Raw genomic sequence first — 22,400 nt, 5'->3', positions numbered from 1 at the left:
TATTTTTATTAAAAACAGCATCATCTTGTACTCTTTTGTAAACACGTTATCAACTTTCCTTCGACGACAGACGGTAACTTGGACCGAAAAGGTTCAGGTAACGTGGCTGTTTTCCCCGGTAGGTGAATCCCTCAAATTTGAGCCTCGTGAAAAATCCTGAGGGAGAGAGAGAGGAGCAGCGGGAGACACGACTCACCTTGTCGTTCCTCTCCGACAGGAACTTCAGTCGCTGAGCTCGCTTGTGCATGAAAACTCCGTCGAGGTGTCCCGTCTCCACGGAGCGGATCTCAATGGCCTTCTCTCCCCAGCCCATGATCTGGTTGGAGTGGATGTAGGCTGCAGGGGCGGGAGAGGGTACACGCACACGCATGCGCGCAAACACGCACACACACACATAGGGGGATTGGACAGGAGAAGACTCAGCGCCGGTCTCACACCCAAGCCAGTCACACCTCGAGGCCTCCTCCGCCTCGCCTCCGGGAGGAAATTATTGCAGCAGTTTCTGGGTGATTTGAACGATCGTGAGCTCTGAGCTCTTTGCGTGAGAAGGAGCTGGCGTTGGGAAAGACGCTGTCAAAGCAACAGGTAACGCGGGACAACGTACAAGGCTGCTTGCTGGGTTCCTATCGATTTTGATGGTTTGATATCAGCGTTTGATTTAAATCATTTACTTGAGCGTCATTGACTGAGGCTGGTGGTCTGAACTTGCAGGTGAGCTTCACCATTGGATAAAGCTGAACGCGTGCGAGAGCAGTCAGGCTGCTATCTGAAGAAAATAAGACCAGGAGCGGGTCTTACCTACTTTTAGGAATTGGAAACTTTAAAAAAAAAAAAAAAGTGCTTTCTCTCTCATGGGCGGGACCACAAACGTTGACCCGATCAGTTTAGCGCAACGACTCTCAAGGTTGGAGGCCATCACTTCCTGGTGCTCTATGGGTGTAAGAGTGAAAATGAAACCGATCACACCTTCGCCAAACCACAACTGAACTGTGCGGTGCCAAACCAGTGGAAAGGGACCAGCAGAGAGGCAAACCCTCCTCTGTTACACAAAGAAGGTCCAGTGGAAGGTCTTTACCTAAATATGTAGGTTTTTACTCTTGCTTTTAGGTTTTAAGTGTATTGCAGAGAACATTCGTGAATGCAACACAGATTTACTTATTGAGAATAGTTTTGACGCAGATACGGACTCCACAGTCCTTGTGGTCCAAGGCTGGAGCAGATGATTAAACCATCAGTCTCTGCCCTACTCAGTGATGGCCTCATCCTCCTGGTAGCTCTGGGGTGGCGTGATTTCCGTTTCAAGTTGCTTCAGGTGCTTTTACCCCGGGGAACCTGCTTGCACGTCAATTTTTTTTTTTTGCTTTTTCCTTTCATGGGGAAAAAGGTGATCCCACCTGCCGAGGATGGGGATCAACCAGCAGCTCATCATTACAGCGTGTGTCCAGAATAAAACGCTACGGTGCAGGGTTTGTTTGTTTTTTTTGGTGGGGTGGGGGGCTGGGGGGTGGCTGAGGCCGGGCTTGGCTGTGAGAAATTCTGGTCTGCCATTAAAGTACAAAGTACAAACAAACATGTCAACAGGAGATGATGTCCACACGCAAAACCAAACACATAACCTCCACTGCTTCAGGACAGAGACACAGTCAGTCAAACATACAAGTTTAACCAATCAGGATATTCAACACTGACATCCGAGAATCGGAGTGTGAAGGCCGAATGGAAAAACATAGAGGATTTGATTGACTCGGATCTTAGGATCCGAGATCCATCCTTGATGTGCTCAGCTCTGCTCAACTCCGCTGCGTCCTGTTTCTTCCTTGTGTGGTTTGACTGAGTGCAATGATAAATAATAGAGGTATTTAGATGCCCTGTACCCTGCTATGATCTACTGCAGAGCTTTCATCTCGCTTTTGGCCCGCTGAATTATTAATTATTTCAGAGCTCACGCAATCAAGGATGAAAGAAAAAATGGATGAGAAATTCCTTTTTTGAAATATTTCACTCGTTAACACTCGCACAGAACAAGAGGACAGAACTCAACACAAACAACACATGAGCATTTCCCCCAACGCTTAGAAAAATGTGTAAAGATATACTCCGTATGAAAAAGTGTCCAAAGTAAAAGACGCTGAGTATGTGAGAGCGCTGCGTGTAGTTGCAGTTGGGTGGAGGGTAGAGGTAATGCTCTGTGGGACGTGTTTGCTGTCAGCTCATGCATTGGATGAATGTTCAACATTTGACATTAAAGGGATACGGTGAGTTTTTGGGTTGTCACACCTTCGGTCAACTTATCTGTTAAGTGATGAGAGTATGGACAGTGAAACCCTTCACGTGCCTCCAGTAGATCCTTGTGGTCTAGTGCTAGCGCCTTAGCAAACACTATGTTGAGTAGACACTAGTCAGTGTGGGTGTTTTTTTGTTATATAGCCTCTATTTTATGGGAAATATACAGTTTCATAGCTGAGATCTGCCTGTTTCTTTTTGTTCTGTGCATCAGCCAATGGTTGTGCTAGAAGATTTTGTTGTTTAATTTACTTTGGCTGGCTTGTGAGCACCTTTGTAAGCAAGATTACTGGTGACTTGGCTGCCAGGAAGGTGCATCACCAGGGGGGGTGAAGCACACAGTTCATTCCCGGTATCCACCCCAGAGTCACTACTGCAGCAATAAAGGTGCGACCCCTCACTGGCTTCCCACCAACGAACACAGCCAGGTGTGTTCGTTGCATGTAAAACTACTGAGAATCGTATCCTGGGTTACAGCAGCGAATTCGGCTCCTGCAAATTCACTTTGCCTAAGTTTATAAATCATTTTTTTCAATCATAATAATAACAATAACTGAACATAGATATTTGCAACATTCATTTGATTATTAAGTGTTCTACTTGGTATTGTTTTCAGCTATAGTGCCCATTTACGTGAATTTATATATAGATATGTATAAACCTATAAAAAACCTTTTAAAAAATAAAACATTTGAATTATATCCTCTCTATCTCCAGAGGATATTGTTATATTATTCCTATTATTGTTGTAAAGATATTATGTATTACTATTATGGTCTTTATTTTCAGTCAGCCACATCCATCTCTGCCACATCTGCCAGTCATTTATTCCTCCCATTTTCACAGCGCTTCGTACCACTCACTCAACAGAAATAAAGCCAAAATCGGGCACATATCAAGTGATTGGACTCAACACAGTTTCTCTGAGGAGGACGTGCGGAGGACTTTGGGGTCTACACTGTATGTTCTCATCATTTATGATCAAGTTGAGCAGTCGGTTATTTGATTTCCCAAAAACCCGTTGTATTCCTTTAAGCAGTCATGAAAACAGGTGAGACTACAGCCTTGGCTTCTTGTTTAAAGGTGTAACTGAAAGGAGAAGGCAGGAGGAGAGAGAGGAGTGTTGCTTTGAACGGAGAAGGGTAGTGTAGTAGATAGTGAGGGTGAAAGATGATCTGCTGAGACCGCCTATAGAGGTCAGAGGTCAGGGGTCAGGGAGAAGCGAGCTGATTGGTTGACGTACCGACGGAGGTGGGCATCTCGCCCCACTGCAGCACCACGTCTTTGGTGATGCGTCCGTAGGTGTTGACGTAGACGCCCTCGTCCTCGTAGCACAGCAGCATCTCCATGCCATCCGTCTTGGGCAGAACCACGATGGCGTGCGGGGTCACCTGACCCTGAATCTGCCGGGGCGACACACGGGAGGGGGTTGGAGGGGGTGGGGGCAGGGGGTTAGGAGCTGCCGTGAGCCTACAGGGGCTCTGTACCCCCCTTAACCCCTCCTTCCCCACCCTGAGAGAGAAGAAACTGCTGCAACAATAGAGTCTCCCGCTCCTCGGCCACGCAATCGCCATGGAAACAGACATGAGCACAGCGTGATTCATGACTGCCAGAAAAAGCACTGTGAGGCGGTTGCTTTGGTTACCGTCTCCTTCTCCCATCCATCTCTGACTGTAACCAGACCAGGGTTAGAGGAGGACACTGACTCACCCACTCCATCCCTCATTCATTCACGCGCTGAGTCACCATTTCTTCATTCAGTCACTCAATGATTCCCTCATTACCTCAGCTATTCCTTTAAATCTTAATTCCTTCACTCGTGATGGTGGCGGCGTGTAACATTACTTTATATAAAATTATACTTTATATTATAAATACATTATACCAATCAAAAACAAATAACTGTATATATACTTACAGAACTCTTCCACCTCCATGTTGCGGTAAAATGTAAATTGCGGTCGGGGGGAAAGCCCCCTCCCTCACTCTGCTCTGCTGCGGGACTGGTTTTGATGCTCCAAGAACCGGCACTGGGTATTATTCGATCCACGCACTGCACCCCTCCCCCCATACCGTCACAAACAAACCCACAGCGCCACCAAGTCCCCTCTGAGCGGTTCTCAGTCCTAACTTTGGTGTTGGTCTTCAAAATTCACTGAGCCTCCTAAGGATCAAACTCACGACCTCATATCTTCTAAGCAGTCTTCCAACACTGTGAGCTATTCGGTTGGAAAAATGACCCTTATTTCCTAAAGCCTGTTTACTTTGGGCATTAGATTACAAAATTCAAAATAGAGCCTGAGGATCGAGCCCAAGACCTCAGAACTCCAGAATAGTCCTCTTACTCTTTAAACTGAGACGCTATTTCTAAGAGATTTTTAACCTTTCCTTTGGAAATTGGACTTCGGTGCACCCAACAAGTTGCCTGAAGATCTAACCCAAAACCTCAAAACTTCCTCAAAATGGTCCTGGTCCTGTTACTCCAATGCCTTAACCCTTGGCCACCATGACCGTTGAGAAGCTTTGAGGTCAAGGGTTCGATCATTGTGATGTTCCAAGAAATGAATCTCAAGAGTGTCTCGTCAAATAGCTCTGGTAGTTAGAGGATCACGCTTAAGTTTTGAAGTCTTGGGTTCAGTCCTCAGGCGCTGCACTGAAGTCCAACACCTAGTGTAAACGACAAATATTGATCAATTGTCTTTTTGCAACTAGCTCAGGGTTTTAGAGAAGTGCTTGGAAGTTTTGAGGACATGGATTTGATCCTTATTAGGCTCACTGACATTTGAAGTCCAACACCTTAAGAATCAAATGCTCCAAAAAATAGTGTGTCAGATGAAAAGGCTCAGGGTGTAAGAAGAGTGCTATGACGTTTTGAGGTTGTGGGTTCGAACCTGGTCCAAGACCCCGATGAAAGACTTAAAGACTTAAATGGTGGTCAAGTGTCTCCGACCAAATAAACCAGTGTGTTAGAGGAATGCGTGGAGGTTCTGAGGATGTGGGTTCAATACTTTTAAGACTCAGTGAGCTTTGAAGTCCAACCCCAAAGTGCTCTGACAGAAGCTCCCAGTGCAACTGGAAGCGTGGTGGGTTAATTTTTGGCCGTAAAGAGCCAGCGGTGTAGCCTGTGGTTCTGACCCCGCTTGTCTTTGGTACCTGGAGCGTCAAAGCCACTGCTGCTGTGACGGGTTTTTTCAAAATGAAAAAAAATATTGGTCCAGTCTAACAGTCCAGTGTTGGTAAGGTAGGGATGGATGTGTGTGCATGTGTGTTGGGTTTTTTATTGGCCGCCTCAGACTGTTAGTACTGCTGTTAGACACATATACACACACATACACACACACACACACACACACACACACACACACACACGCAAACAAACAAACAAACAAACAAACACACACAGACTCTTACATGTGAAGGGATGTAGATGTCGTAGGGGTTGCCAGAGTCCACATCGATGACGTGGAAGCCCACACTGGAGCCGTAGATGACTTTTAACCTCTGTCCCTCCTCCACGGTCAGGTCAACCAGCAGGGGGCGATGCTGTAGGTCAGTGAATGACTGACAGACAGAGAGAAAGAGAACAAGGGACTAATTAAACATCTGAGGTACAGGCAACAAAGGAAAACTAATTAAAATTGGTTAGCAGCTTTAAAGACCTTCAACTCTCCCAAAAGAAGAGACACACTCCTCAACCACGAAAAAATAAACACAGAAATAATAATAATAATAGTGATAATTAAAACAGTATCGCCAGTAGCCCAACAAAGCCCATTTAATATTGAAACATATACAGTCAGGTCTGTGGAGCGAAAATAGGGCGTTGACATCTATCTGTAAATAATTCCACAGATACGCAATACAAGGGCAATCATCAGGTATCCTTTCTTTATTCTAGTGCAGTGTCTTATTGAATACTGAAACTCATTAGTAAAACATTGTCGTAAGAAGCCGATTTGTATTTGAATCAATCAAAACGACTCCTGCAATTTATTTCTTTGCTTTTTAGTTTATGGGTTGGTTAGCTGATATATCTAGTTTCTGTCTTTCACATTGTTTAATGCCACGTGTGTCCCCCACCAGCAGGTTCACACGTGTTGGTACTCCTTTTGTCTGCTATTGATTTACTGATCTTCTGTGCAAGGTTTTCTCGTTTTCTCCCCATCCAGTATCTCAGCGAGGTCTCATCACGGAGAAATGCATAATAATAAATGAACATCGTGCCGCGCATCTGCTTCTGTCAGGCCTTGAGCACATCCTGACGCATCTTACCTTGAAGGCCATGAACTTGTGGTAAGGTTTGGGCGCCCAGGCGTAGATCTCCACTGAGTTCTTCAGAGCAATCACCAAGAATTTAATCCTCTCGTACTTCACTGCAGAACAGGGCAGAGCAAAGTTAAAACAAATCAGATATGTAGCAAACTCTCAGGAAGACCCCCAGCCATAGTGTGCTTGATCTACTGTTCAAAAAGCATTCATGTACCCCGGTTGCTTTGGAGACTTTAAATTTGTCACTAGAAGAAATGTGAACATTTTCACGTCCAACCCGAACCTTAACGATAAACAAGCGCTTGGTTAACTTATTCCAAATTCGGAGGTGAGTCCCTATAATCTGCTGTGTTCACAGACTCCTGTCCTGACAACACACACGAACGAGTCTTCTCACCGACTTTGTAGTGCACGCAGCCCTCCAGATCTCCAACAGTGATCCAACCCTGCTTCTTTTCCACCTCAGGGTCATTGTGTAATATCCTGTTCCTGAGCCAGGACAGGTAGTAAACGCGCAGCTTGTTCTTCTTTCCTGGTTCGGAAAAAGAGGAGAAATAACGTTCATCTTGCATGTGCATTTGCGTTTATTTTCAGGTCTTACATTCCATACTCTCCTCCCAATGTGACCTATTGTCGCATCAGTTCAAAGCGCCTCATTTCTAAGCCATCAAAGCCAGATCTGATCAGAGAGTGCTTTCTCTATGAAGGCAGCAATACACAAGGAGAAAAGTCAAATCTGGCAAAAAATAGAAACATCTTCGTTCAGCGTCTTGTTTTGTTTTCCATCTGTACTCCAAACCAGTAGGGAGCACTTGAAAATTAGACAGACAACCGTAACCGAAGGGAAACAGGCAACACTGAGGACAAAAACAATAACAGAGGCTTAAATGAAAGATCAGCAAAAACGGCTCATGAAAAAACCGAGGACTCGGATGTAGTGCTGAGCGAAAGGCAAGGAGCCGGAAAAAGAAAGCAGAAGGTTTTCAACATAGGGGCAGCGGGTAAGAAAAGAACTGGCTAGGTCAACGTGCAGGCCGGAGCACAGGGAAGACATTTGCTCTGCACATGTGGAGAACTAGTCTCGAACTTGACGACATTCATAGCGTTGCACTTGTTTGTTCACAGGAAAAAGGACAAAAACAGTCGTGTCGAGAATTAAAAAGAACTGAGAGAGAACTTCAATCCCTTGATACTTTCTCATCTCTACAACAATCACTACATGAAGTGGGTGTGACTGTCGGATTGTCGGTTTCAGAAGGTTACAAAAACTGTGGGATGCAGCCCCCCCCCCAAATCTGACGTTAGCAGAGGTCACGAAGACACGTCCATGCTCAGATGTCCTTTCTTCACGAGAAGCTAAATCCTCAAAACTCATTTCAACATCAGCAACACGACAAAACTAAAGGGATCTTTGTTGAATTTGAAGAGCGGAGGTATTTTTATGTCCCGACCACCTGGCCTCCCCGCCTGCTGTCCAACAGTTAAGGTCCCAGGCTTTAAAGGGGCACACCAACCTGAGATGGTGACCAGGACGTTGAGTCCCTCCAGGACGTCCATCTGTTGGAAGCGCCGTCGGTTGATCAGGTTGTAAACTTTGCCCTGACCGCTTCGATCCAGCAGCATCAGGCCGTTCTCCGTCCCCACCAGCAGGTTCACTCCTGGACAAACCCACAAGAGTCTGATTTTTACCGCCTGTGTATTAGTCCGTGACTAGTATGATTGTTGTGAGGTTCTTTCCCTGACTGTCTCACCCCAGAGAGCTGCACAGAGGATCTCAGAGTTGAAGCGTTTCTTGTACTTGCGGATCTCGGGCGTGTCGCTGTGCGGTCTGATGTTGGTGGGGTTGACGTTGACCACGGAGATCTTTCTGGCCTCGTTGAGCCTCGCCTGCTCCTGCTCCTGCTTCAGCAGCTCATCGGCGAACAGCGCTGCAACACACCGTACAAACAACGCAATGTTACCTACAGCTCATCATCTGCTGGATGATTTTACTCACCGTTTCCTACAGTTCTATAAGGGCATTTACTTTTTACCTAATTTCCAACTGGGGCATTTGAATGAGCCATAACCACCAAAATATGGCTGTTATATTGTGAGAATAAAAAGAAAACCATCAATAAGTCATTGAGTGTAAATATTTGAAGCCCTTTTTTTTTCCAACTCGTCGAATGATCTATTCAAATTCAACAAACTTCAAGCGTAGACCAACTCCTGTGATGCTGTGATAAATAACTCTGACTTCTGAATTAATGAAGGACAAGAAGATTTTGTTCGAAAACACACAAATATTAGTACAGAACAGCGGAAATCTTTTTGATCTATCGTGACTTTTAAAATGATAACTAGAGCTACTTATTCATCATTATTAACAAGAAAAAAAAGCCTTTTTTTTTTTTTTGGTAGGAGGAGTAGCAGCTTTTGTTAAGCACTTAATTATTCACATTTCACTACAACAGCGGTTCCCAGGCGTTTTTGCTTGTGACACCCTGGTATGAAGCGAAGTCTTGTCTCTTTTTCTTAACATAAAATGTGCGTGGCTTAGCGTAACGTTGTCTTCCTCATGTCCCACACCGGTAACTGTCTCGAGACCCCTTTGGTTCGTCTTGTGACCCCCCTGTGAGGTCCCAACCCCCAGACGCAACTCCGTGAAACGTACCCGAAGCAGAGTTGTTGTCATCGTCATCAGTCGGGGACGTCCCGTAGACCCTCGGATCAACGAACGGTGTGAAGGAGGCCTTGGAGCCCCCGCCGCTTCCCATCCCATACTGCCGATCACAGAAACACAGGTTACTCACAGTCACGTGTTTGGCTCATGGTTTGTTAGTTTGGCGAAAACTTAAATGAAACAGGTAACTGTCAAAATAAGGGAAAGACGTGGAGAGTTTCTGAACATGGTGAGCCAGTAAAACTCGGTTCCACAAGAGGTATTAGTTTGTTTCATTCATTCATTCATTCTCTCTTTCTTCTTTTCTTCCTTTCTTTGTGTTGCAACAATAAAAACTGGTCTGAGAAATCCAATTAAGCCTCATCCCGGATAAGTCCACTTTTATTAGGACTTAAACTAACCCCCCATGTTTCCTTTATATAGTCAGCTACCTGTGTCATGTGCTCAGGAACAGGGAGGAGGATAAAGGGAGGGATCAAACGAGTGGAGCGGGGAGGGAAATAAAATCCAGTTTGTTCCATCTGTGGGGGGAAACACTGGAGCCAAACAGGACAGGGCAGGAAATTAAAGGTGCCACGTGTTGTCATTTTTGATTTTCATACTTAGAATCTCATTTCCTATCAATCCTGTTTTTGTTTTTTTTTTTTCCCTCTGATGCAGAGAGGTGAAAACAACGTGAAGCCGAGTAGAGCAGCTAAACGACTGACTGGTCAATCGGATGAGAAGTTGAAACATTTTCATGCTTTATTAACTGTTTTAATCATTATTAAGTATCGAAACAATACAACTAGCAAACCTTTTCAGCCTATGCGTCAGAAACGCATTACTTTGCAATCTAGTAATTTGAGATTGGTCGTTACCACATTACGCCTTCCTTTAGAGGATCATGTGGGTTAATACGCCGCCGAAAATAGTCCCGAACAAATACACAATTTCCTCCTGTATGTTTGTTAGCAACTACAGTGTCCAGCTGTTCTAGGAAACTAACGAGCCTTGTATTTAAATCAAACTACACATTTGTGAGGTGTTTTTAAAGATTTACAGCTTCAGAGGGAACCGGTGGGCTCGGAGGTTAAGTGTTGAGGGTCAGACTTTTTATGAAGATTTGGTGACGGTAACAAAAATATTAAACACCACAAGCTTTGTTCTCTAAATGCTGGTATGTGAATGCAGTTGAAATTTTTAACTGATGTCTGCTAAAACGATGCGTTCGTGTGCACTTATACTGGAAAAACTATTTCTGTATTTAAAGCTTCTCAAAAATCCGTCACTATTAGTTACAGCCTGCAGGTTGACACTTTGCAGTTGGAGAAGTGGAGTTAAACCAGCTGCAAGAAAAGCAGACAGCAACGCTGTTGTTTTTTTTTAAGTCAGAGGCCTTAGTCACCGAGCGTACTTCAACATCAACGCCCACATTTTTATGTCGTAGATCTGACAACCAGCCATCTTAACTCTACTGGTGTTTCTCTGGTGGCTGCCGGTAATGTCCTGCCCCGACAAAGGGCCAAATAAACAGCTGGTAGCAGGTTGGTAGGCAGGCGACGGGGTGAGCAGGGCAGCAGGGTGAACAGGTGACAGGGTGCCGGTCTGTCAGGATCAGGTGTGGGGGTTTCGGGGCCGATGTTCGGGTGCTGCTCCACCTACTTGGGCCCCGGAGGCGTCGCCAGGGGAGACCAGGGGGGAGGTGCTTTGCTGCACCAAATCGGGGAGATTGGTGTTGCCAGGGAACAGATTAGCGTTGCTGGGGAAACCGTTGCCGGCGGTAGAGCTCCGCCTCCGTGCCCCATGTTTCTGGAAAAAGAGAGAGGAGGGGCGACGGGGGGGAGCTACTGTGCGGCGAGGCTGTGATTGACAGGTCGGGTGGTGGAGGGAGGAAGCTGAACCCCGCCGTGGGCGGGTGTGTTTGTTTCTGCGTTTTGCATTGATTCTTAGAAAGGGGTGGGTGGGTACTGAACCCAGAGGCTTTCAACAGGGAAAGGTGGCCCTTCATCCTTCTTATCATGTCTGTGTTTCATACAGTCTGCCCACACACACCAACAGGCTGCCTGCAGCGACATGTCTCCATGCAGGCCAACAGTGATGGTACTGGATTAAAACCCATAAATCCCATAAATCGATATTTGCTGTATTGGTACTGCTGATATTTGGGACTTTTGAACATTTTCTTGCCCCCAAAATTCCTCGAAAATGTCCAACAAGATACAAAATGATAATAATAATAATAATGAATACATGAGCACACACATTGAGCTGAACTGATTACAAAGCTGATCGCTAAGTTGACAACGGAAAATCAACTCCATTGATCATATGTGATTCATTTTTTTAAAGCAAAAATATAAAAAAATTGGCTGGTTCCAGCTTCTCTCGAGTTAATTTTGACAGTAAATGAAATGTATTTGGGGTTTTTGATCGCTTATTTTGCTTTTGAACATTTCATCGACTAAATAAGTTATTGATTATCAATAAAATAATCAGAAGACTAATCAATAATGGAAATAATTAGTGGGTGCACTTGTAATAATTATTATTTGCAGTAATCTACAGTAAATATATAATCAATTAAACTAAATCACTGGCTCACGAGCTCGACAATAAACCGAATTTATTTAACTACGACATTGTGAATCTCTCGCAGAACTAAATTTACTGTCATCGTCACAGTTAAAGTTAAATGAATAAACAGTCTGAATCGCAAATAATTAAAGGAAGAAAGGCTGCAACAGCCACTGACATCCAACCGGTCAGCCCAAAGTCCAGAGTCTTTAACTGGTCAGCAGTTGATCCAGACTAGGGAAATGCCATGCGTCGGTGTATTAAAAACACTTATCGTTACCTTTATCATCAACAAGGAAAAATGTGACAATCTATCGAGATGTACATAGGTTTAGATCACATCATCCGTTCCAGGGTGAAGCTGAGGGGCCGATTTTTACGTGTATTTTTTAAAATCACCTCTGGGGTATACGAGGGTAAAGCCCAACACACACCAGATGAGCGATCGCACCAACTCTCCACGCTCAATGTGCGTTATTCACGCACACACAGACCAGAACAAAAACAGGAAACAGCCAGGCATGCAGAGCTGGTGAATGAGCCTCTGAGCGCTGGGTGTTGGTTTTCTGTGGAGTCAGCGGGGCTCCATGTCACACCCCGGGTCAAAGGTCAAAACTGAGGGGCGGCTTACCTCACGCATCATCAGGGTGCCGTCCTGGGAGCTGTTTCCATACGAGTCGCCGTGGGTGTCGTTATGGCCTCCCATCATGCCGAAGGACTCGTTTGTACCTTGACTTGCTGCTGGCCTGAAAGACAGATGTCAACACTTGTATCTTTTTGTTTAATTTTTACGTGTTTTGACAAATGATCTTTTAAATATGCTTCTCAATATTCATCCAAATAGCTCCAGTGACTTGTCTGGGTTGTATCTTATTTTGGTTAAATTAATGCAGAAGGTTTGACGAGGCTATGAAAAGAACTATTTCTCGTTTTGTTGAAAAGAGCCACTGAAGAATTTCAGTTATCAGGTGGAAAGACGATCTTAAGGGTTTGTACGGGTCATGTTAAAGAGTGTCAAGTCTACGTCTGTATGTATTTTTGACCCCTCTTCACATGTTAGGATCTAGTTGTGGCCATTAGACGGGAACAGTTAAACCGAACAGTGATTCTTCCTTCTCGTGATTGTGTAATTTAAAGGAAGCTGTTTTCAGAAACAGATTTTCTCTTTCTTATGTCTTTAATCTTGTGGGCCCTGGTGGATTTATCTTGAAACCCCTTGGGGGGGGGGGTCCAGACCTTCAGGTTCAGAGGTACAGTTGGAATTTGAGCTTGTTGAAGAAAAACTTAACCCCACGGTGAAAAGTGGTGTTTGGCTGCCCCCTCTGGGTGAAAGTTCCAAGCCCGTTTAACCTCCGCGTGTGGTCAGCGCAGCGATGTCGGCAGGCCACTGTCGCAAGGTGAGACGTTAGACCGCTGGAGGTCAGTAAAAAACAAGATTTTCAGGACGTCCTGAGTTACGCTTTGATGTCAACTGGAGCAGCACACTGAAGGTGGTCCGAGGGAAAAGGACTGTAGGACAGCGTATGCGCCGGTGTGCGGGACGCCAGTGGGCGATTGCGTCCTTCTTCCTCACAGTGCAACTCCTTCTTCTGCTCAGTGGAGAAGTGTGTTGAATTTTATCAGGAACCAAACCTAAATGCTAAATGCTCACATGATGCGTGGTATATCGCTGACAGCCACTGTTCCGTCATTGGCGCCGCCCTCCCCCTCCTCGTCCTCGCTGCTGTGAGACTCCTCGCTGGACGACGAGTAGTCCGTCACTTTGACGGGCGGGCGGCTGGTTTCCTCCCCCTGCCGCAGCTCTCTCAGCTCCTTGGCCAGAGCCGTCAGGTCCTGCAGGACAGGAAGACAGCCGGAAACGTCATGAAAGCAAAGCTCAGAGCTCGAGACAAGGTTTCATTCCCAGCTGGTTGAGGGACGTTGTCCCTACAGACTACGGACAGCACGTTTTCAGGTGTTTGTCATGCTAACATTCATGCACTAAATACTATTTTTACATGATGACTATTCTTACATCACCGCTTTCATCATTACAGGCTTAATTTTAAGAAAACATTGTGGGTTTTGTATCATTCTTTCTATTCTCAAACATCTGCCTAGTGATTACCCAGCATATCTCTCTCGTTTGCTGGTTGGTCGGAGAGTTTATTATTTTCATAATCCATTAATCCGCTGATCATTTTTTTATTTATATACTGTGTTCATCGCAATTTCTTAAAGCCCAAGGTTTTGTCGTCAAGTGTCTTGTTTGGAATGACCAACAGTCCAAAAACCCAAAGATACTTATTCTAATATCATGTTTAGACAAGGAAAAGCAGGAAATTTAGATATTTGAGAAGCTAAAACAAAAGAATGTTTGACTTAAACGATTAATGGATTATTAAAATAGTTGCTGATAAATTTTCAGTGCCTCTGGTCATTCTACATTACAGGTGGAAAGACATTTGTCCATCTTTGGAGGCTGTTTATTACATAGATATCTCGTTTGGTTTCAGCTGCAGCTGCAAATAAAGGTCCGGTGAAAGGATGCGACAGTAACCAGTGGTCTGTAAGGACACCCTGAAAGTATAGTGTCTTTTAAACCAAGCAGAAAAGAAGAATAAAAGGGTCGCAAGCTGTTAATGAGGTTCATCTGCGGACAGTGCAGGGAGAGGAGAGAGGACGGGAGTCAAACTACGGATGCCTCAGTGCAGGAGCGTCAAGGGTTAGAGGTTAAAGGTTAAAGTTCGGGGGGGGGGGGTACTTTTAAATTCAGTCTCTGCGGCATTTTGACCGTTAGCGGCGTGCCAGAGGCTAAGTGACAGGAAGAGATGGGGGAGCTGTGATTGAGGTGGTGGCGGTGGTGGTGGGAGGACTGGGGAGGGAGGTTATCTTACCAACTCCTCCTGATGAGAGAAAGAGAGAGAGAGAAGAGAATAAATGGGAGCGAGAGAGAGTTCGTGATAGCGGAAATGAAACATGAGAACGGGGAGTAAGTGGATGCACAACAGTGAGACGAAAAGGAGCCCTGAAGGAGCTGAATGATGTTTTTCAGACTGTGCTTATGAGGGACTACATCCTCTCTTTCAAGACAATACAGTTAAGCTCCTAATGGAAGGGCAACACGCTATAGATACCGACTGACCAGCAGATAGTAGCGCGAATAGCACTGATGCTGTACATGTCGGCAGAAAGGGTAGCAGGAAAATTGCCAAACAAAACTCCAAAAATAGCTTTCGTAGTTTGCCTGCAGAGATAAATATGCGCCAGTGGATAAATGACTATATATAGATGATTTACAGACGACAAGAAAATTCATAATACAGGCTGGCTCACATGTTTGTTTAGGTCATGTGTTTGAAACTGGCCAATATATTGTTAAATATCGATATTGGTCGTAATATGTAAAAATGACCTGTGGTGTCTGTGTTAAAGGTCCTTCACTTGAAGGGTAAATAACGCTATTTAAAACCAGGCCTGTTTTGACATAAGGGTTGTAATTATATGGTTTGAGATAAGTATATATTTAAAAGTTATTTATTGCCCTTAATCAACCTGTATTTTAAAAAGGAGAAGGTACAGAGAAGTGAATGCTCAGGTTCACGCCCTGCTCGCCAGTGAGCAGCTCATCTTCTCCCAATCTTTCGCCGACGCGAGGAACGACATATCCGAAACTTTCCGGGGCGGCGCGAGAAACTGCCGGGGAGAGCGAACGGACGAGTGATGGCGGCGGGAAAAGGGGGGTGAAGGAGGAGGAATGCCACTGACCTCGTCTACAGCTTTCTTATAGCTCTGACGCACGACGGAAGGAGGGATGGAGGAAAGGATGAGAAGAGGAGGAGAGTGAAAATGAAACAGCAACGTGGTTAGTTCAGAGAAAAGAGTCGGTCTGTCACTGTGTGTGTGTGTGTGTGTGTGTGTGTGTGTGTGTGTGTGTGTGTGCGTGCGTGCGTGCGTGTTCTGCAACATGTTCTACTGTATATTTAACGTGAGCTATGTGATTACACGGGAGTTTGCGGGTCTGGGACACAGGTGCCTGTCTGCATGCCTGTCATTTATGAGCCATAGCGCACGTACGTGTACATGCAGCGTGTGTGTGTGTGTGTGTGTGTGTTTGTGCGGTTGTGCGTGAGCGTACGATGTGTGTACTCACTGCCGGCCTGCTGGGACGCGTCACCTCTCTGCCGTCGTCTTTGGTGTCATGGGAAGAAAGCGTCGAGCCTTCAGTCTTAGTGGCGGAATTGCCTGAAGACACACACACACACACACGTGTCAAAAAGAAGCCCGTCACTTGCGCATGCACTCGTACTTCTGTCTTTGTAAGGACCCGTTTAGGTTTTAGACCTTGAGAGGAAATTTTGAGATAAGCCAGGACGTTTTTGGAAAGTTAGAAAATTGAGGGGAAGGACGGACATTTTTTTTGGAAAATAACAGTTTTGAAAAACAAAAACATTTTCAGAAAGTGAGCACTTTTGGAAAGAGATATTTTGGGGAAAGCGGGAACATTTTTGGCAGGTTAAGACAGCTTGAGAAAATGTGGACATTCTGAAAAGTGAATATATTTTTAGATAAGCAAGGACTTTATTGGAAATTGGGAACATTTTCAGAAAGTGAAGCCATTTCTTTATTAAATTAAGGGCATTTGTGAAAAGTTAAGACAACTTTGCAAAGTGCCCACATTATTTCTGCAACTGAGGACATTTTTTGGAAAGTGAGGACATTTATCATGTTAGAAGTAGGACATTTTGACAAAGAATGGACATTTATCATTCTGGAAGGTGAAGACATTTTAGAAAAGTGAGGGTGTTTTTGGTAACTGAGGACAATTTGGAAAGTTAAGGAACATTTTTAAAACGTTAAGACATTTTTCATTCTGGAAAGTGGAGTTACTCTGAGACAGCGAGTTTGCTTTTGGAAAATTAAGGAGATTTTCCAGGACAACTGTGGATGGCATCTAGCCATCTCTTGTTCCTGTAGAGGCTGGATTCACTTAGTTTTAGTTGCTTTTTAATTTCACAATAAATGCAAAGTAACACTTAGGGACCGGGGTCCTCGCAAGTGTGGAGGTGCAAAGGCGTGAGTGCGCACCTCGCTCGTTGGAGCCTCCCTGGGAGCTGGGGGTGCTCGAGCTGGAGGAGCTGCCGCTGCTCGTCCTCTTTAGGGGCGTCTCCATGGAAACGTCGATCCTCCGCAGGTCGGGGTTGCTATGGCAACACAAACACAGCGCTGTCTCATTCATGCAGGAAACTGTTGAAACCCTGCTCTGAACTATTAAAGAAAAAAAACAACAACACACACACACACACACCTGCGTTTCCACATCAGACACACACACACTCACACTCAGCTCTGCATCCGAGCTATTTGCCTGTGTGTACGTGTGTACGGGTATCCGTGTGTGTGTGTTTGCCTAATAAAATATAGGGAAAAAAATAGATCATTTCTGCCCTAAACTGCCAGGAAACTAAAAAAAAAAAAAAGATATTATACAACAGGACAGTGGTGGTTGGGTCACACCACAAAACTCTGAAACTGATGCCTATTTGCATCCATTTGTGTCATTACACCAGTGGGGGATCACTCTTTGTTTTAAATAAGAGTGGAAAAGGTTTAATCTGTTAATGATTTGTATTTGGTCTGTTTGGTTTAAGGCCAACCAACCGGACTGGATCTGTTTACGTGTGTGTGTGTTTGTGGACACACACGTGTAATCAATCACAGTGCGTGGACACAAACCCGTTCACACAGTCAGATACTGGGGTCACCACGAGGGGATTTTCGCCTCCTTTGAGAATCTCGCCGTGCACAGTTTATGTAAATGCGACTGCGTGTACCTGGCACGTATGAGGTGAGCTCCAGCCCGAGGACCGAGGCCGGGTCCATTTCCCGGAGAGTTCTTCCTGACCAAAGCAGGGGAGATGGAGGTCGTCCTCTGTGGAACCTGGAAACACATAACGCAATCGTCTGGGGTCAGGACCTGCAGTATGTTCTCATGTCAGACTCTCTCCAACGCAAAACCCCAGTCTGATGAGGTTTCATCGGAGGGGGCAGCATCAACTGAAAAGATTTTTGCTCTATGATTTAGTACAGAACTGAGAGCTGCAAAAACATTTTCATGTCATGATCCATACGTTGTGATTTTAAATGGATGGTATGCTAGGTCCTCTGCAGGGACAGCCTCTGGACCCAAGACTGGAAACCACTTTCCCACCTAATACTGTAAAGATCGATCATTTCATGGAAACTGGGAAAGTGTCCCTAAGAAAATCTCTTGGAACTCACGCCTAACTTTCCCGATTTTATTCCATAGGCCGACCTAATTCACGTTTTTAAAAGGGCAGTTCAGACTGAAAGCAAATCACATTTTATTCGGGGTGCGAAAGAGTACGTGTAAAAAGATGTGGGCGGATGCTGACAGATGTCAATCTGCACTAGGTGGTGCAACTTGAGGCCAAGACGCATCCGTGCGAGTATAAAAAGTTTCAGCCGTTTTAGGTCATGACAAGGAAAAGCGAGAGAAGCTGGAGGAAAATAACCAATTTTTTTCACAGCTACAGCTAAAGCCTTTACAGTCAGTGTATTGCCTGTTGTTTGGTAAATAAACACGGACTTGAAAAAAACTAAACTAAAGCCGTGCTGAAATTCGCTTTGCATTTGATCTGAACGCAGCTTTGTATAAAGGGCATATTGTGCCAGAATCCAAAACATTCCACCACCACTTTGAGCAAACCTCAAAACATCTGCGAAGCATGTTCAACTTAGTAAAGTAAATTCCCTCAGAGAACGTGCACTTTTTTTTAGAAACAGATCTAGTACTAATAGATGTGTTTGAACCAGTGGTTGGGGTCAGAGGGAGGCAAATTTGCACCGTGGTTTTTTTGTTGATTGTTAAAATTTGTTTTGTTTTATTGCAGTTGGCATCAATCGCCTTCTTTTCTAAAATTAATAGAAACACAAAGTAAGACACAAAGAAAAACCTGCACACAGACAAGAAAACATTCATATCGCAAACACAGAAATTAGGAAAAAGCAAAGTTTTCTCCCACACACACACACACCCTCGGACAACAACACACGGGTCTTGGCATGCAGAGACCTTGGGGGGCATGTCGTCATCCTGCCGCAGCCAGGAGCTGCGGTCCAGCTTGTCGAGGGGGGGCGCCAGGCGGGCGAGGGGCGGGGGAGGAGGGGTGTCGGAGGTGGGGTCGGAGTTCTGCCGGGGCATGGGAGGCCGGGAGGGGGAGGGCGACGCCGAGGAGGAGGAGGACACGCCGTGGGGGTCGTACAGAGACTGGGAGCCTGACAGGCCGTGGCTCTTCACCTGCACCAGGTGGGCCATCTGGACACACGTGCACGCACACACGCACGCACACACACACACACAGAGAGGCAGAAAACAGGCAGGGTAGAGGAGGAAGAGCAGGATCAGGATTTGGGTTTGCATAGTGTGATCAGGATGCAAGTCAGGAGGAAGTGATGCAGGAGGAGGCGGGGGGGGTGAAATGAGGTGGGAAAGAAGGTGAAGAAGGTAAGAAACACGCGCCTAAGGGTGCGTTCACACCAATCATGTTCAAAAACTCTGGAGTGCTTGCCCCTTTAGTTCACTTCAGTCCGTCCCTGTGACGAGGCTGAGAATTCCACAAACAACCCTGAAAATAAAAATCTCCGTCCTCCAGCGACAGACCTGCTCTGTGTTTTTAAAGAAAGTTAAATCTGAATCAACAAATTTTAAATCACTTTCTCCTGCTTCAGAAGCCAAACAGAACAAAGTAAAGTCTGGACTAATGCTCATCTTCAGCTGTTCCTTCGTCTACTCTGGTTCACAATGACATCCAACCCGACCAACTCTGGAACTGCTTGTCAAGGAGGAATGTTCTCGTTCATTTCTTTAATCAACAGGCTTAAGGGGAGTGTAGTTCGACTGGTAAATCAACAGCGTCTCCTTCAAACTCAGCACCTTTTTTTTACCGCAGCAGCCTGGCACCGCACCCTGCAGCCTCGCCCTCGTCACAGATGCTCTCAGGACACTTAAGACTCCTCGAACTCGACAAGAGGGCACCCTACTGTTTTTCAAGAGAGTGCCACAAGCTCAGACTCGGCGGGGCTGTCTCTCACCGCGGCGGCTTCGCAGTCAGGCCCGACGAGGCCGACGGAACGAGATCACCCGCAAAAAGCAGAGCTGCAATCCTAAGATCGCCACAGAAGACACTCTGTCTGTCCACGAAACTGAATGTAGATACTCAATCTAAAGTGCTACAAGATGAGACGAATGATTAATCCAAGAGTCAAAACTGTAGCTGATTTATTTTCTCATCAACTGATCAATAAATCAAGCTATTAAGTACAAAAGTGGAAACCGCCATCCCCTGTCTGCTGGTCCACAGGCACGGTGGCTGGATTCAACCGCGCTGACCAAGACGGTCCAACAAATCCGGCGCTTTCAGCATCGCGAGACGAATTTCACCCGCCGCTGGAGCCTTGCCACCACGGAGCTGTTTAACTATCAAAGTGAGCTGCATCAGAGAGACGGACAAGGCTTCCCCGAGGGCTTCCTACTCTGTCCCTCGTGGAGTTTCTTTCACTCCTGACAATAGTCCTAGACCAGGTCAGCAACTCTGCTCCCGCTGGTGAACAAAAAACTGGTCAAGACCCAAACGCACCGATTCATCTTTCAAACGTACCAAAGAAACCGAACCCTGCTAAGAGCGCGCGCGCACACACACACACACACAACCGCACAAACACGCTCATATACACACACACATAAAGACGTAGGGCACACACCTGTGGTTCCACGGAGCGGTGCATGGGTGGGGTCCGGGCCTGCTGGATGCCTCCGCTGCTGAAGGACTCGGAGCGGGGAGGCAGCGACGGGTCCGAGATCCGGTTGGAGACTTTATGCTGCAATGCAGGAGAAGTCTGTCTGTTCATCTTATAATGCTCCTCCACCTGACACACACACACACACACACACACACACACACACACACACACACACACACACACACACACACACACATCAGACCACAGTCACTCAGCATGCAGTGAGGTGAGTCTGAAGGCTTTAATTCTGTTTAATTCCGTTTGACGAACTGCGGTGCTTCCGTGTTGTAAACTGCTTGGTATTTCGTGAAGTGGTTGGATTGAATCTGTCTTCTACTGAACTGCGTTTACTCCAGCAGGTGTTTTCTGTGATGTAACAACCATTTCATCCTCATATTGGATTTTGAAACTTTAATTCAAACTGTGTAAGAAAAAACTTGATTCCTGCGGCTACAGAACTCATTCATTTCTTCTGCATGAGGTGAGAGAGTGAACACCGTGTTTCATCCAGACATTTGCTCCAAAAAAAAAAGAAAAAAAAGAGAGAGATTTCAACATCTACAACAATGATTTGTTCTGACCTCTATCAGCTCGCTATGGAAGAAATCTGTTCTGTTGTGCAAGAGGAGAAGACAACTGTTTATACAGCTGAAGGAGTGATTTCCCTTTCCTGCATTCTGCTGTGTTTTCGGTTGAAGAAATAACTAAGTGAGGTAAAGCTTTATTTGAAAGGTCTGTAAACTTCCAATAGTTCGAAATATTTAAATGAATCAATTAAGCCATGAAATTCGGGACTAATTATAGGTAAAATGCAGGTCATGTGCAACAGACTTACACTTCCAATTGATTTATTCCTATTAACTCTTACATTTAATTAAAGGTAGGATTTTTCTAGAGTTCAAACTCCACATGAAGGATAAAGTCCAATAAAATTAATGATAAATTATGAATTTCTAAAATTCAACAACTGCTTTTCAACAACTAAAATAACTGTCCCAGGTCTTTGTCAGTTTCCCCCTATAAATAGTAGCAAATTGCATAATTCTTTAGAGAGATGAGGAAATGTCTTTGACTCAGGTGAGGTGGCCCCTCAGGACGACCTGAGGTGGATGTTTTAATTCCGGAAACAGTTTTTTTTTTTTTTTTTTGAATACTGAGAGACGAATATAAGGAAAATACATTTTTAGGGTTTTTAAAATCCGATTTTAGAGAATAAAAAAGGAGATTTAATTAAAGTGCTGCCTACTGAATTGAAATGTTTTTTCTCGATACTTGTTCCATGGTAATAGAGGCTGCCATGGTTACAGGTGTTAAAACTACCGAGTGGAAAGTTCACATTGTCATTATTTTACAAAAGCAGCAGGTTTCAGCCTTAACAGTGTTTAAGAGTGTTTTTCAGTTGGCTCCAGGCATCACCTGCAGTTTCTAATGGGTTGTAAGATCACGTCAACAATCGCTCTGGAAGAAGTTTACATTTTTCCTAAATGGCGGCCATCTGTTTTTAGAGTGGAACATTGTGTCTGTGGAACATTTTTTTCCTCTGAAGCTTTCACGGGAAATCCTGGGAGGCCAAGCTGAGGGTAGACCTATCTGCACAGAGCGTGTGTGTGTGTGTGTGTGTGTGTGTGTGTGTGTGTTTCCATGCGTGGTGTCCAGAGGGAGAGAGACTGATATAGCTGCAGCTGCCCTACATCGGTCCACCAGCTGCCACCAGAGGGCAGGCCTGGAGAGCCGGCCTACGCCTGCGTGCGTGCGTGCGGGGATAAGCGGGGCTGAGTGTTCACATGTGAGCGTGTGCTTTAAAGCCGCCTTGATTTATGGTGAT

General features: G+C 45.3%; 1 protein-coding gene across 1 annotated transcript in view; it reads right to left on the bottom strand.

Annotated features, from left to right (window-relative positions):
* Positions 1-22,400, bottom strand: part of tnikb (TRAF2 and NCK interacting kinase b) — a 58,820-nt gene that overhangs the window by 4,292 nt on the left and 32,128 nt on the right. Inside the window, 15 exon segments of the mRNA XM_040126442.1 lie at positions 197-336; positions 3,527-3,686; positions 5,695-5,844; positions 6,556-6,656; positions 6,950-7,084; positions 8,067-8,210; positions 8,304-8,480; positions 9,209-9,317; positions 10,862-11,008; positions 12,405-12,519; positions 13,425-13,606; positions 15,906-15,997; positions 16,841-16,956; positions 17,587-17,693; positions 20,537-20,701. Of these exon segments, the coding sequence (XP_039982376.1) occupies positions 197-336; positions 3,527-3,686; positions 5,695-5,844; positions 6,556-6,656; positions 6,950-7,084; positions 8,067-8,210; positions 8,304-8,480; positions 9,209-9,317; positions 10,862-11,008; positions 12,405-12,519; positions 13,425-13,606; positions 15,906-15,997; positions 16,841-16,956; positions 17,587-17,693; positions 20,537-20,701 (2,040 nt within the window).

Source organism: Xiphias gladius, chromosome 5, assembly GCF_016859285.1.
Source record: "Xiphias gladius isolate SHS-SW01 ecotype Sanya breed wild chromosome 5, ASM1685928v1, whole genome shotgun sequence".
Taxonomy (NCBI): Eukaryota; Metazoa; Chordata; class Actinopteri; order Istiophoriformes; family Xiphiidae; genus Xiphias; species Xiphias gladius.
The sequence above is the reverse complement of the archived record's forward strand: the minus strand, read 5'-3'. Positions and strand labels throughout refer to the sequence as shown.